This window comes from Manacus candei, unplaced genomic scaffold (genome assembly GCF_025592945.1).
Source record: "Manacus candei isolate 608988 ecotype Guabito, Panama unplaced genomic scaffold, ASM2559294v1 h1tg000007l, whole genome shotgun sequence".
Classification (NCBI taxonomy): Eukaryota; Metazoa; Chordata; class Aves; order Passeriformes; family Pipridae; genus Manacus; species Manacus candei.
Genome location: NW_026138055.1, coordinates 7,577,885 through 7,591,949, shown reverse-complemented (window position 1 = coordinate 7,591,949; position 14,065 = coordinate 7,577,885). Strand labels below are relative to the sequence as shown.

Genomic DNA, 14,065 nt, shown 5'->3' with positions numbered 1-14,065 from the left:
CATGAGGTGACGCTGACCCATGTCCACCTCAGACCACGAGCTGACAACGACCCACACCTGTCCCAGCTCAGCCAGAGGACACTGACCCACATTCACCTTGGACCACGAGGTGACACTGACCCATGTCCGCCTCAGACCAGGAGCTGACAATGACCCTCATCTATCTCACCTTGGCCAGGGGACACTGACCCACATCCATCTCAGACCACGAGCTGACAGCTCCCCACCTCAGCCAGGGAACCGTATCCACGTCAAACCATGAGGTGACACTGACCCACGTCCACCTTGGACCACGAGGTGACACTGAGCCATGTCCATCTCAGACCACGAGGCAACACTGACCCACATCTGCGTTGGACCACGAGCTTTCAGCTACCCACCTTGGCCAGGGGACATTGACCCACCTCAGACCAGAACGTGATGCTGACCCACGTCCACCTCAAACCACGAGGTAACACTGACCCACGACCACCTCAAACCACGAGGTGACATTGACCCGCGTTAGATCATGAGGGGAGACTGACCCACCTCACACCAAGAGGTGACACTGACCCATGTCCACGTTAGACCATGAGGGGAGACTGACCCACCTCACACCAAGAGGTGACACTGACCCATGTCCACGTTAGACCATGAGGGGACACTGATTCACCTCAAACCAAGAGGTGACACTGACCCATGTCCACGTTAGACCATGAGGGGACACTGATTCACCTCAAACCAAGAGGTGACACTGACCCATGTCCACGTTAGACCATGAGGGGACACTGATCCGCCTCAAACCAAGAGGTGACACTGCCCCACGTCCACCTCACACCGGGAAGTGACACTGCCCCACGACCACCTCAAACCAAGAGGTGACACCGACCCACGTCCACGTCAGATCACGAGGTGACACCGATCCACCTCAAACCAAGAGGTGACATCGACCCGCGTCCCCCTCCCGCCGGGCGCTCACACCCCCCCCGCCGCGGCCGCGCTCCCGAGCCCCCCGCGCCGACCGCCCCGCCGGGGGCTCGGCGGAGTCCCGGGCCGCCCCTTACCTCCAGACCTGCCCCATCTGCAGCAGGTGGATGACGGTCTGCCAGACCCAGACGGAGATCCTGCAGAGGCGCTGCGCCCCGGGGGTGGCTCCTCCTACCCCGGCGGCGGGTCCCCCGCGCCGGCCCGCGGTCCCCCCCATCATGGGCGGCCCGCGGCTGCTGAGCCCCTGCACGGCGCCCAGCCCGCCGCCCGTGAAGTCCTGCACGAACCAGCGGAAGCTCAGGATCTGCACCAGCACCGAGGGCAGCAGCACGAAGGCCAGGGTGAGGCCGCACCACAAGTAGTCCCGCCGGCCGTAGTGGTGCAGCGCCAGCCACAGGTCCGTGCCCACGTCCCCCACCAGCACCAGCAGCGCCAGCACGATCCACAGGCAGTCCAGCCACGGCTTCTCGGCCGCCTCGCCGACCTCCGGCGGCCCCTCGGCGGCGGCGGGGGGGCGCGGGGCCAGCGGCTCGGCGGCGGCGGCGGCGGCGGGCGCCCGCCTGAAAAGGTTCCGCAGGCAGGCGCACCGGCAGCCCCAGTAGCAAGACGACGTGTTGCAGCAGTGGCAGATGTGCATGGAGCTGCTGGCGCCCGGCTCCTCCGCCACCTCGGCCGCCGCTGCCCCGACGCCGCCGCCGCCCGCGGCCGCCGCCGCCTCGTCCAGGTTGTGCAGCTGGGCGAAGCCGCCGCCGCCGCCGCCGCCACCGCCATCCGACTTGGCCGCCATCTTGCTGCCGCCGCCGCCGCGTCCCCGGCCCGTTCGCCGGGCGCTCGCTCGCTCGGCCCCCCCCGTGCCCGCTCCCCCCGCCCGCCGCTTCCGGGGGCGGCGCTTCCCGTGCGCGGGCCGCGGGACGGGCCGGGGCCGCCTGGCGGCGACAGCGGCCGGAGCCGGGAGGGAGCGGCAGGGAAGGCACCGCAGGGACCGTCTCGTTCCAGCCCCCTGTCGCGGGCAGGGGCACCTGCCGCTAGACCGCGCTGCCCAAAGCCGCTCCCCCGTGTCCTGTCGCTCCATGCCCGAAGTCCTCTTGGAGCCCCCCTGCAGAATCATTGAGATTGGAAAAGACCTCCAAGATCATTGAGTCCAACTAACCCAGCGCTGCCGTGTTCAACCCTCAGTCGCGTCCCTAGGTTCCACATCTGCACGGTTTTTTTGAAAATCTCCGGGGATGGTAACTCCATCACTGCCCTGTTCCTTTGCCTGACCACCCTTTCCATGAGGAACTTTTTTCCTAATATTCCAGTCTAAACCTCCTCTGGCACAGCTTGAGGCCATTTCACAGAACCACAGAATCACAGAACCACTTGGGTTGGAAAAGACCTCCAGGATCACGGAGTACAACCTGTGACCCATCCCCATCTTGTCCCCCAGCCCAGAGCACTGAGTGCCACAGCCAGTCATTCCTTCAGCACCTCCAAGAGTGGAGACTCCACCACCTCTCTGGGCAGCCCCTTCCCAATGTCTGATCACCCTTTCTGTGAAGAAATTCTTCCTAATGTCCAAACTAAACCTCCCCTGGCTCAGCTTAAGACTTTGGTACTGGAAGGTGCTCTGAGGTCTCCCCAGAGTCTTCTCCAGGCTGAACAATCCCAGTTCTCTCAGCCTTTCCTCATAGGAGAGGTGTTCCACCTCTCTAATCTTCGAATCACAGAATCTTCACAGAATCATAGAATATCCTGAGCTGGAAGGGACCCACAAGTCTGACTCCTGGCCCTGCACAGAACACTCTAACAATCCCACCATGTTCCTGAGAGTGTTGTCCAAACACTCCTTGAGCTCTGGCAGCCTTGTGACCCTGACCACTGCCCTGGGGAGCCTGTTCAGTGCCCAATCACCCTCTGGAGGAAGGAACTTTTCCTAATACCCAAACTAAACCTCCTCTTACACAGCTCCAGCCTCGGGTCCCTCCACTGCCCCTCGTGAGGCAGCTGCAGACCCCGATGAGACCTGACCTCAATTTCCTCTTTTCTTGGCTGAAGAAACCCAATGACATCAGTTGCTACTCATATGTCTTCCCTTCAAGATCCTTCACCATCTTCCCAGTCCTCCTTTGGACATTAAAAACATTCCATTGTGTTTCTTCTCCCAAATTCCATATGCTGACACCAGCATTCCCAAGACCATCCTCAGCTGGACACCCTTGTGCTGACCCCATCCCACTCCCAAATCAGCTCCCCCGTCCAGTGTCTTGACCCTCAAATCCATATTCTGAAATGCAACTGCCCTGTCCCTGTCACCTGCTCACCCTCAAATCCCAGGACCACCACTATGCTGTCCTCAGTCCCGTGGCTGTGCTGGGGAAGGGATGCTCCTGTCCCTCCCCATTCCACAGGTCCCCCTTCTTTACTCTGAGGGTAGTGAAGCATTGGAACAGAGAAGCTGTGGCTGCCCCATCCCTGGAAGTGCTTAACACTATGCTGAATGGAACTTGGAGCAACCTGGGATGGTGGAAAGTATCCCTACCATGTCAGGGGATTGGAGCAAGATGATCTTAAAAGTCCTTTCCAATCCAAACCATTCTGAGATTCATTCTATGATAACAGTGGCACTCTCCAAGCCCACCTGGGCACCCCAACCTCACATCACCTCATTGCCCTTCCAAATACCCCACCACAGTCTCTTCCTGTCCCTTTACTTCTAACATAGGGATCACACATCCTCTCTCTCCTCTCCTCTTGTCCTTTCCTTACCCACTTTGGGGGACACTGCTTCTCTCACCCTGTTCTTAAGGAGTCAGGCAGACCAACCAACTCCTCTCCATGGGCTCAGCTCCATGCTGGAGAAACCTCTGACAAGCTGAGGAAGCCACTCCCAATCTGTTTTTGGGATCTGCCTGGGGCTGAGCTGCACCCCAGGCAGCTGTTTCACCGAAGAACCCACTGGCAGGCTGGGAAGCCAAATTCAGGGTCCTTCCTCCCCAGTTCCCCATTACACATCTGTTCATTCATCATATCCATCTTTTCTGAGCTGTCTTGTGCTGTCCTCTGTAGGTTACAATCTTCCCTCTTTACCATTTGTGCTTTTTCCCATCTCATAAGGATGCTCCTTCCAGATCCTCCTCCAGCTGCTGCTTCTACCTCTTTCTGTGGGAGTCTGAATTCTACCCTTTCTCTTGTGTCTTTTTCTTTAAATTGTGGCAAAAATCAGGGCTGAGAGATTCAGGGCTCCAGAACTGGCTGCCAAAGTTGCTGCTTTGCAGAGTCTAAATTTCAACACGGGAAAAAAAAAACTCCCAGAAGGTAGAAAAGTGCATAAATGCAGATAAAATGCTTTTTGCAGGGAGGAAGAGTTAATTTAATCCTAAGAAAAGTGGGATGACTTGCATATATTAAATAGGCTGCCTGGGAAGGGTGTATTTGGTGTTTCTGAGTTGAAGGAGCTCAAAAGTTTTGTGAGGTCTGAAAAGTGCTGCTGGTTTTGAAATGATTGGATCCTCCTACGGTGGAGAAACAGAAGAAAAGGAGCAGAAAGCAAAGTTTTTGGCATTAGCCAGGTGGATTCGCCTGATGCACACCTGGATGTGACCAAACTGAAGTCAATTGGAGTGAAACTAGCACAAAGTTCTCTAAAAGGAGAAAACTGGTATTATCGATAATATTATATAAAAGAATTGGAGAGAACATGATCCCACAGGTCCCCATGATAACCAACCCAAATGTTGCAGATATTCTCTTATTTTCTGCCCACTTAAACTATTGCAAGAATATGGAAATAGATAAGACACAAACCAGCCCTTCACGTGCATAAGACATGTATAAAAGTATATATATAACATAAAATCCCTCTCCTGTTGGACACTTTCAAATCTAAATATGGATGTTAATTCTCCCAGCAGTAAGAAATAAGGACTCTGGGACCTGTATTTTTGGGTGGGAAGCACCCAGATTAAGCTTCAACTTCTGATTTGCAGCACAAGGAGATATAAATGGAATCATTCCTCATCCCTTCAAACTTTTCTGTGAAGCAGATTTGCTACATATGATTAGAAAGAGGGGGGAAGAAAAGCAAAAGCAAAACAACACAGAAGTAATAACACTATTTGGTGTTATTACTTAAATAGAAGTGTAGGTTGCACGTTGCACTTCACGAACCAATAAGGGGGCAGACGAGTCATCTGTTTTGATACAAAAACAACCCAAACTTGTGTGATGAGACATTTGGGTGGGAGAAGGCAGCAGTTGAGGATTTTGGCACACAAGATGCAAAAAGCAGCTGCTTGGGCAAGAGATGACATGATGCAGCACACTGTTGGCACTGCCTCCCAATTTCTCGGTGCAGTTGTGACCACCGGTGTCCAAGAAGGGCAAAGTCAGGCTGGAATTTGTGCAGGGAAGAGCCAGGCTTTGATCAGAGGTTGGGAGAGTCCGTCTTTCTCTCCTGTGAGCTGAAAGAATTTGGCTTCTTTAGTTTAGCAAAAATAAGATTGGAGAAGGAGTTTTCTGCCTATAAATACACCCTGGAAAGTAAATGCGAGCGAAGGGAAAGGCACTGGGACACTGAAGGGCAGCGGTGGAAAAGTAAATGAGTAGGAACTGGCCAGGAATATATTTAGGCTGGAAATCGGAAGATCTTTCCAGTAGGAGTACGGGAGACTAAAATAAAAAAGTAACTCACTTCGACACAGAGCTTCATAATCTTATCAGGGAAAATGCGTGCCAGTGTGGAACGATAAACAGCTGGGATGAAAGCCCTTGAAAGGTCTTCCATCCCAGATCATCTCTCCTTGGAAAGATCTTGTCCATTTGGATGCATGGAACGCTACGTTCCTTCCTGCATCAGGCGATGACTCATGGATACATGACTCCGTGGGTGGCCAGAAGTGATATCTCCACCACTTATATCTTAATTCCTGATTATCCCATGATGTTCTCCAGCTCCTGCTCACTCCCCTAGCACACAGCAGAGATGCAGCCACGTCCAAATCTCCTCACAACTTCCCGATTTCCGGGGTACCCACAGCCACAGCTGGGTGGTGGCTTTGACCAAGGACATGGGAATGGTGCTTTGCCCTCTCAATCAACAAGAGCTGTTCCCTTGTAGCCCTGGCCCTTCCAGAGAGCTGGAAGTCATTAGTCAGAGCCTGTTTCTTTTATTAGCCAACACTATGGTATTTTTAGGGATTTTTTGGAAGTTGTAAGTGTCAATCACACCCATGTTGAGATCTCTCAACCCACATTTTTGAGAGGAGGAAGCTTTTTTTGGCGCTCAGCGCCATCCCACGCTTCCATCGTGCTGGAGGCACTTCTGTCCGGAGGTCTGGGTAAACTCTGGGTGACCCTGAGATCTGCGAGTATTTATAAAATGTGTTTAGCCAGGGTTTTTCCCTCGCAGCACTGGGAGCTGATCTGTCTGTGCCTTGCATTTCGTGCTCTCTCTGTTCTCCAGAAGCACCAGCGAGGCACCAGGAATGGGAGGAGTGTTTGGTGCTCCGGCAGCACCCCGGTGTGGGATCATAACCTCCTTGTGCTGCCTGGGTAAAGGCTTTTTTGGTCCTGATCAATACACTAATTGAACTGTGTGGTCTTCCATCTTCCAGGCATTTATTCAGATCAGGGGAACAAACACTATATATAGAGAGGTATGTAAGCCAGAGTCAGAGTTGTGTAAATCTGGAAGTACCTCATTTAAATAACTGGGGGATGGATCCAGCTGAGAGTTTGGTGTACGTGGAGTACAGATAATTGCAATTAATGGGGATTTACTTTAAGCAAAGTAGGTCAGAAAAAAATGACATCTTATTGTGTCATTAGTTTCCATCAATTACTTCCATGTTGTTTGCTCAGTTCCCAAGTCAAACGAGTGTGGGCTGACAGCCTTGCAAGCTCAACTTGGTATTGTCTCCAAAAATCAAACTGCATTATTTCTGCCTCATGCATCATCACTAACAATAAAGCATCCACTGCTGGAATATAGCAGGTGGCTTTCTTATTCATGCATGAGGCAGAAAAGACTCCAGCTTCCTTTGCCACAGCGTTCATGTCTCTGCAGTATGAAAACTTGGATATGTTGGTAAACTTAGTAGCTATTGTGTGAACTTGGCTTAGAAAACACATTTGGGCCAGTCTTTCTGTTGATTAACTTTGCTAATTTCTATTAATATTTTTGAATGCTACATGTTTATACCTAGGGAGGATTAACAGGATGCTGCTTTTGCTATTACTTGTCTCTTACTTATCTTCCTGTGGCAGCAGTTCCATAGAATCCTGGAATGATGGAATGGTTTAGGTTGAAAGTGATCTCTTAGAAGAGTTCATCTCCAACACCCCACCATGGGCAGGGGCACCTTCCACTAGCCCAGGTTGCTCCAAGCCCTGTCCAACCTGGCCTTGAACACTTCCAGGGATGGAGCAGCCACAGGTTTTCTGGGCAACCTGTGCCAGGGCCTCACCACACTCATTGTAAAAACCTTATTTCTTATATCTAATCTGAGTTGACCCTCCTTCAGTTTAAAACCATCACCACTTGTCCCCTTTGGCCCCATCTTTCTTACAGGCCCTCTTCAAGTACTAAAAGGCTGCAGTAAGGTCTCCCTGGATCCTTCTCTTCTCCAGGTGAACACCTCCAGCTCTCCCAGCCTGGCTCCAGAGCAGAGGGGCTCCAGCCCTCAGAGCATCTCCAGGGCCTCCTCTGGACTCTCTCCAGCAGCTCCACATCCTTGTGCTGTTGTTCCCCAGGGCTGGAGGCAGCTCTGCAGGTAGGTTCTCACCTGAGGAGGCAGAGGGGCAGAATGCCCCCCTCCCCTGCTACCCAGTCTGTGGGATGAGCCCAGGACACTGGGGATCTCTGAGCTGGGAATGCCCATGGCCAGGCCATGTCCAGCCTCTCCCACCCCACTGTCTGACATTGGGCTCTCTAGGAAAGGTGCAGAAAGTGGCAAATGTTGAAAAGCCAACTCACAGCCATCCTAAGAACTGCCTCTAACAGAGCGTGAGGAATGTTTGGTGAAGATTTCCAGTTCCATCCCTTCTTTTTTATTTGAGGGCTTAATTTTTAAGTGTTCATTTTAGCAATGCAAGTGACTGATAAAATGTTAGCAGTGACTGTCAGTAGTCCTGTGTTAGTCCCTACTGGTCAATTCATGGAATCACAGAATCATTTGGGTTGGAAGGGACCTTAAAGATCATCTCCATCCACTCCCCTGCCATGGGCAGGGACACCTTCCACTATTCCAGGTTGCTCCAAGCCTTGTCCAGCCTGGCCTTGAAACAACTGAATGTGGTGTGTTCTCACAGCTGGACCAGGTGCTTGACTTCCTATCACAGTTCCTTACAACCCTATCCTTTCACATCCAGCTGAGTAGTTTTGCATGGATTACCCTTTCCAGGAAATACATTAAAATGAAAAAATATATTTAGACTCCCGTAGCCCAACCAGGGAAAGGTCCTTTTCAAAGTAAATATCCCTGTGAGCCACCCTGGTTTCACTCACTGAGGTTTTAACAGGATGAGGCTGTCACAGAGAAGGCATCTAAACCAAGAGGCTGTTCCTTAAAAATGGACTTTTCCTGGCTATGTTTTTAGCAAGATGAAGGTAATGATATAACCTGCAGAGGTTGTGAAACTTGTTCAGGTCCTCAGGTGTTGCATGATAAAAGCTGGTTAACAATTCTCTACTAAATATGGAATTGTGTGAGCCCCAGCCTTGTCTCCATTGGACAGGAACGTTGCATTTAAATCACTTCACACCTCCTGACAAATTTAAGAGTTAGTATGGTCTTGAGAAGTGTGCATTAGCAAACTTCATCGTTCCCATTATCTAGATCTTACCTGTGGTGACAGGTTTTATTCAGCTCTCCTCAGGCTTCCTTTCATCTCCTGAGAGCTGCAACTGTTTTCATTTATCACCGTGCATCAAAAGGAACCTGTCTCTCTGCTTTCCCTTTGTGGGACACCTTTTAGCTGCCACCAGCTGAACCAGTGACATGGGATGCATGATCATGAGGCCACCCAGGAACGGGGCTGCGCAGGACGGGGTGACAGCACGAAGCTTTCTGACCCTCCTGCCTTTTCCATGTAAAGCCTGGAAGTACTTGCAGCTTTCCCATTAAACCAAGCACAGAATAATCCCCTCAGTCCTGCTCCTCAAGGTACTGGTTACCCAGCAGGAAGAAAGAATGTGACTTCATCAACCAAAAAAAAAAGGTGGTGAGAACTGTGTGTTTCTCCCCTTGGAAGAGCATTAACAGCTCAGACCTCCAGTTTGATGGACTTGCTTGGTGCTTTTCCAAGCTGGGATTTAGGAAAAGCAACTACACAGCATTTCCTACTTCCCCCCATGGGATTCCAGTGATTTAATTGGCTATGAAGGGCAGGGATGTACCTCACAGAGTAGCTGCTCTTGTCAGTGTGCCACGCTGATTTTTGGAGCTCAGGGAAAAATAAAGTTATCAGACAATGCTTCCCCTTTCCAATTAGGTGAAGGTTGGCCCCTGTGCCAACAGGAACTGTGTGTAGCATGTTCTTTTTCAGTTCTTTTGGGTCACTGGGAAAGGCAATGGATAACCATGGACTGCGAGAGGAAGTGGAGTAGGATTTCACACCTTGACTAAGGTAAAGTATATTTCTTATAAAGTGATCCTCCACAGGCCCTGATGCTTATTTTTTAAAACTGATAATCATGGAATCACAAAATGGTTTGGTTGGAACAGACCTTTAAGATCATCTCATTCCAACCCCCTGCCATGAGCAGGGTCACCTTCCACTACCCCAGGTTGCTCCAAGCCCCGTCCAACCTGGCCTTGGATGCTTCCAGGGATGGGGCAGCCACAGCTTCTCTGGGCAACCTGTACCAGGGCCTACCCACCCTCCCAGCCAAGAATTTCTTCCCGATATCCAATCTAAACCTGCCCTCTGTCATTGTGAAGCCATTCCCCCTTGTCCTGTCACTTATCCAAAGTCCCTTTCCAGCTTTCTTGGAGCCCCTTTAGGCTCTGGAAGGGGCTCTCAGGTCTCCCAGAGCCTTTTCTTCTCCAGGTGAACACCCCCAGCTCTCCCAGCCTGGCTCCAGAGCAGAGGGGCTCCAGCCTTTGGAGCATCTCCGTGGTCTCCTCTGAGCTTGCTCCAGCAGGTCCTTCTCCTTCTGATGTTGAGGTCCCCAGAGCTGGAAGCAGTACCTCAAGTGGGGTCTCATGATAATGTAAACCTTCTCCAAACCTGTGCATGTGACAGAATATTTAACATTGTCACTACAGAGTTGTTAATTAAATGCATGGCCTTTTATACCAAACCAAATAAAGACAGGAAATCTGAACCTGCCTGGTTTCCCCTTGGAAAAAAAACAACAAGGAAAAGACTACTGGTGGTAGCCACTCTGGTGACTGTAGCTTCTTCCATCTCCCTTTGACTGAAACATCTGCCCAAGCATTGCCTGTTTGTGATGTGGGTTATTACACCTTTGTGTCTTTATTTACTCTCTCCACAGTCCTTCCTCTAGTCCAGGTACTGCAGAGAAATCACCTTCCCCTGGTTACTCACTGCCCTCCTTAGGCCCTCCATGGACCTTTCCTAAAGCTCTGTCCACACCTGATGTCCTTATTTTTCTCTCCTTTTCAAGCCCGAGGACAAAATTTTAATTTCCATTGTATTCCTCTTGTTTATGGTGTGAATCTTGGAGTTGTGCTGTGCAGGGCCTGGAGTTGGACCTTAATGATCCTTGTGGGTCCCTTCCAACTCAGCAGAGTCTATAATTCTATGTTGATTGCACCTTTGCAGCCCTTCTTTTCTCACCAAGAACCACATGGGATTTCTCACTTACGTGTCCTTTTGCACTTGATAAATCTTTTCTCCCTCTCTTGGCTTCACTACAGTTTTTACACTTTTGGTCCTGAATAGAATCATAGAATCATAGAATCATAGAATCATAGAATCATAGAGTCACAGAATCATAGAATTATAGAATCATAGAATCATAGAGTCACAGAATCATAGAATCATAGAATGGTTTGAGTTGGAAGGGACCTTCAAGATCATCTAGTTCCAACCTCCTGCCAGGGATCTTTCCACCCCATGTCCTCTCATGACTCAGCTTCTCTTGGAAGGAACAGGCTCTGGTTTCAAGCAGCAACATGGACTTTTTACCTGTTCTGAAAATATCCAGTCACCTGGTTTTGCCACTTGGCATTAAGTGTAAGGAGATGGGGCATAAACACTGTTTATTGTACAACTGAGCAAAGATCTCTTTTGTAGGATAACAGAAACACTCCTTACTTTTGTTCTCCCACCATATTAAAAGCATCATCATTTCTCTTTCTCTATTTTTAAATGCTTTTAATTAATTTGGCTTTGCACAGGTCATTTAATATCTCAGGGGACAGATGAGATTTGCCCAGCTTGAAATGGATGCTTAAAGTCTTTCATCTCTATGGCAAAAATGATCATGTGGCTACTTCAGACAGTGTCTAAAAATTAAATCTGGCCATTCTGAAGTCCTGGTTCAGGCACACACTGTGCTTTCTGATATGTGAACATCACCAGTGTATCCAGCTTTGGCAAGTACTCTTATCATTTCTTCCATCTGCCAGCACACACAATATTTCTGAATCTGTTAATTAAGGAACTGAAATTTTGCCCTAAGATACCAGAGGAGCTGGTTCAGTTTCTTTTGCAGTGAAAACTGATGTTTGCCTTGTCCATAATTACCTAAATTGTTGAGGAAAAAAAATGATTCTGCTTTCGTGTTGATTCACTTTTGAAATTTCCTTGCCAGGGCTTAAGTGTGGCGCCCATTTAAATTATCTCCTACTCTCATTTTCCTCCAGACCTGTTATTTGCTGACAAAGATTCAATATGGAGAAATGGGAAGGTGACAACCACCTCCTTCATCAGTGCAAACGACAATAATCTCCTCTCCTCCACCGTGTAAATATAAACATTGAATCATCCCAGGCAGAAAAACCCTCCTGCATTTAGAAATATGGATGTGGAAAGGTGACACCTGTTCTCATTTATGGAGTTGTAAAACTCAAGTTTACCCAGTGATTCCATGGAAGATCCTTCAGGAGATCAACAGTAGCTTGGATTCGGACTAAAAGTGTCCCCAGCTTTTTTTTCCAAGAATGTGGACATTCTTTACTCTTTGGTTATCCTTACACTTGGAAATAGAAGATTATTGTTCCTTCTTGTCAAATTATTGGAATTATTGATGCTAAGAATCATCCCATACAATTCCACTATAAATTTTTTTTTTTTATGGCTCTTTGATATTATTAGCAGGTCTAAAACAACATTAAACCTCCCAGAAATGATCACTTCTTGGAATAACTGCTGTTGGGTGTGCAGAGACTTGTGGTGAGGATGATCTCAGGGTGATGGTCCTTCTTGTCAGGAACTCAACTGCTGGGAAGAGGACATGGAAGCCTTTGCCATCAGCCTTTTAGATGTGCAGTTCTGCACAGTCAGGAGTTGAGAGCACTTGAGTTCAACCATAGAATCACAGAATGGTTTGGGTTGGGAGGAACCTTAAAGCTCATCTCATTCCAACCCCCTTCCACTAGACCAGGTTGCTCTGAGTCACTATTCCTAACTAGAGTTAATAAATAAACCTGCACGTGGCTCCATGAATCTTGCAGAGAAGACAAAAGTGAACCACTCCAAAGGCAGAGAAGACAAAAGTGAACATTTCCCTTCTCTCACCCCGCTGAAAATCCAAGTTCTCCAGCCTCTGCTGGCTCCTCTTTTGATTCCTCCCCATGCTTTGAGCCATTCTTCTCTCCACAAGGATGGGTGTTTAGATGCTTGTGTCCTAATCAGCCACAATTACAGCCTTTTCCAGTAGCTTCTGCTGCCAAATTGGAGGGGGGAAAAAGAGAAAAGGTTTAAAAAAAGAAAAAAAAGAGAGAGAGGCTAATGCTTGAAAAGACATATGTGTTTAGTGTTGTTGGCAGATTTGTAAACTTATTAGTGCCTCCACACACCATGTAATTAAGATCTACTGGTAATTAGTCAATAGTTAAAAATAGGGGTTGGTATTGTGCCGCTGAAAACGCCTACAAAATAATGTGTTCTCTGCTCTCAAGATGCAGTTAATGCCTCTAAAAAATGTTAATTTAAAAAATATGTATTCGTTTCGGAGCCAGGTTTTTTAGCAGAGTGGATTTCAGAGCGTGGATGTCTGAGTTCAACCTCTTTATCTTCGAACGCCGATGCGTGTTTGTGTGATGTCCAAACAGACTGGCTGCATGTTTTGTCTTGGATAAAAATGTTAAGCTATATAAGGGGAACGGGAGCTGCTCTCATTTGCTGATTTCCATCGGAATAAACCTGCTCATCAAAGGAAATTGTTCAAAAATCCACGGGAATGGCAGATGTGCAGCACCATGGGGCAGATGTCTGGTGTTTGGAGAGTCATGTGTGTGTATTTTCTGAATATTCAGGGATTACCACAGTCTATGGATATAATCCTTCTGTAACCTGGAATGTCAAAGACAACACAAAAGCTCTAATGCCTTGTAGCAAACACTTTGGCCAAACCTCTCTGTAAGAGCAGGTGGGAAGTCACCCATGAAAGAAGACCCAAAAGAGGTGATGTGGTTTTTTTTAGATTTCATAACTCCTACTGTATAACGTGGTCCAGAGCTGAGAGAGTTGCTGGTGATGTTGTGAAGGGACGTCTCATTTGGCTGTCATAAGCAATCTGCAGTGATTTGTTGTGCAGACAGGCATTTGTCTCAAGTAATCCAAGGGGCTTATTGTGATTGCTTCCTAGATCCAAGGAACGCACAGTCGACTCAATGGGGGATTCATTTATTATGCTCCCAAACCTCTCCTAAATCTTTCCTTATGTCATGTCAATGGAGTTGTCAGGCCACCCTCAGACAGCAGCGATGCTCTGGTGGGCTGGATTTACCTTTGCCAAGCAGAGTTAGTCACTTTGTTGATGGACCTGTTCCTGAAGTGCCTGTAGAGAGGGAAATTCTGCTCCAGGAAATAAGCTGGACTTGGGAGAAGTCCAGATCAACTTCAGTTGATCTTAGGAGGAAAAAACCCTACTCCAAATCCAGAGTAAAGCAGAAAAACAACAAACCTGGAGAGCCCTACCAAGGCC

The 14,065-nt window shown here is 48.8% G+C and overlaps 1 protein-coding gene across 2 annotated transcripts in view; it reads right to left on the bottom strand.

Annotated features, from left to right (window-relative positions):
• Window positions 1–1,947, bottom strand: part of XKR6 (XK related 6) — a 191,081-nt gene extending 189,134 nt beyond the window's left edge. The window contains exon 1 of one of the 2 annotated variants that reach the window (XM_051812083.1): window positions 1,044–1,947. In XM_051812083.1, coding sequence (XP_051668043.1) covers window positions 1,044–1,753 — 710 coding nt within the window. In that variant the 5' untranslated portion in view covers window positions 1,754–1,947. The remainder of the gene's footprint in view (window positions 1–1,043) is intronic. The other variant, XM_051812092.1, reaches the window with a different exon arrangement.
• Between the last annotated feature and the right edge of the window lie 12,118 nt (window positions 1,948–14,065).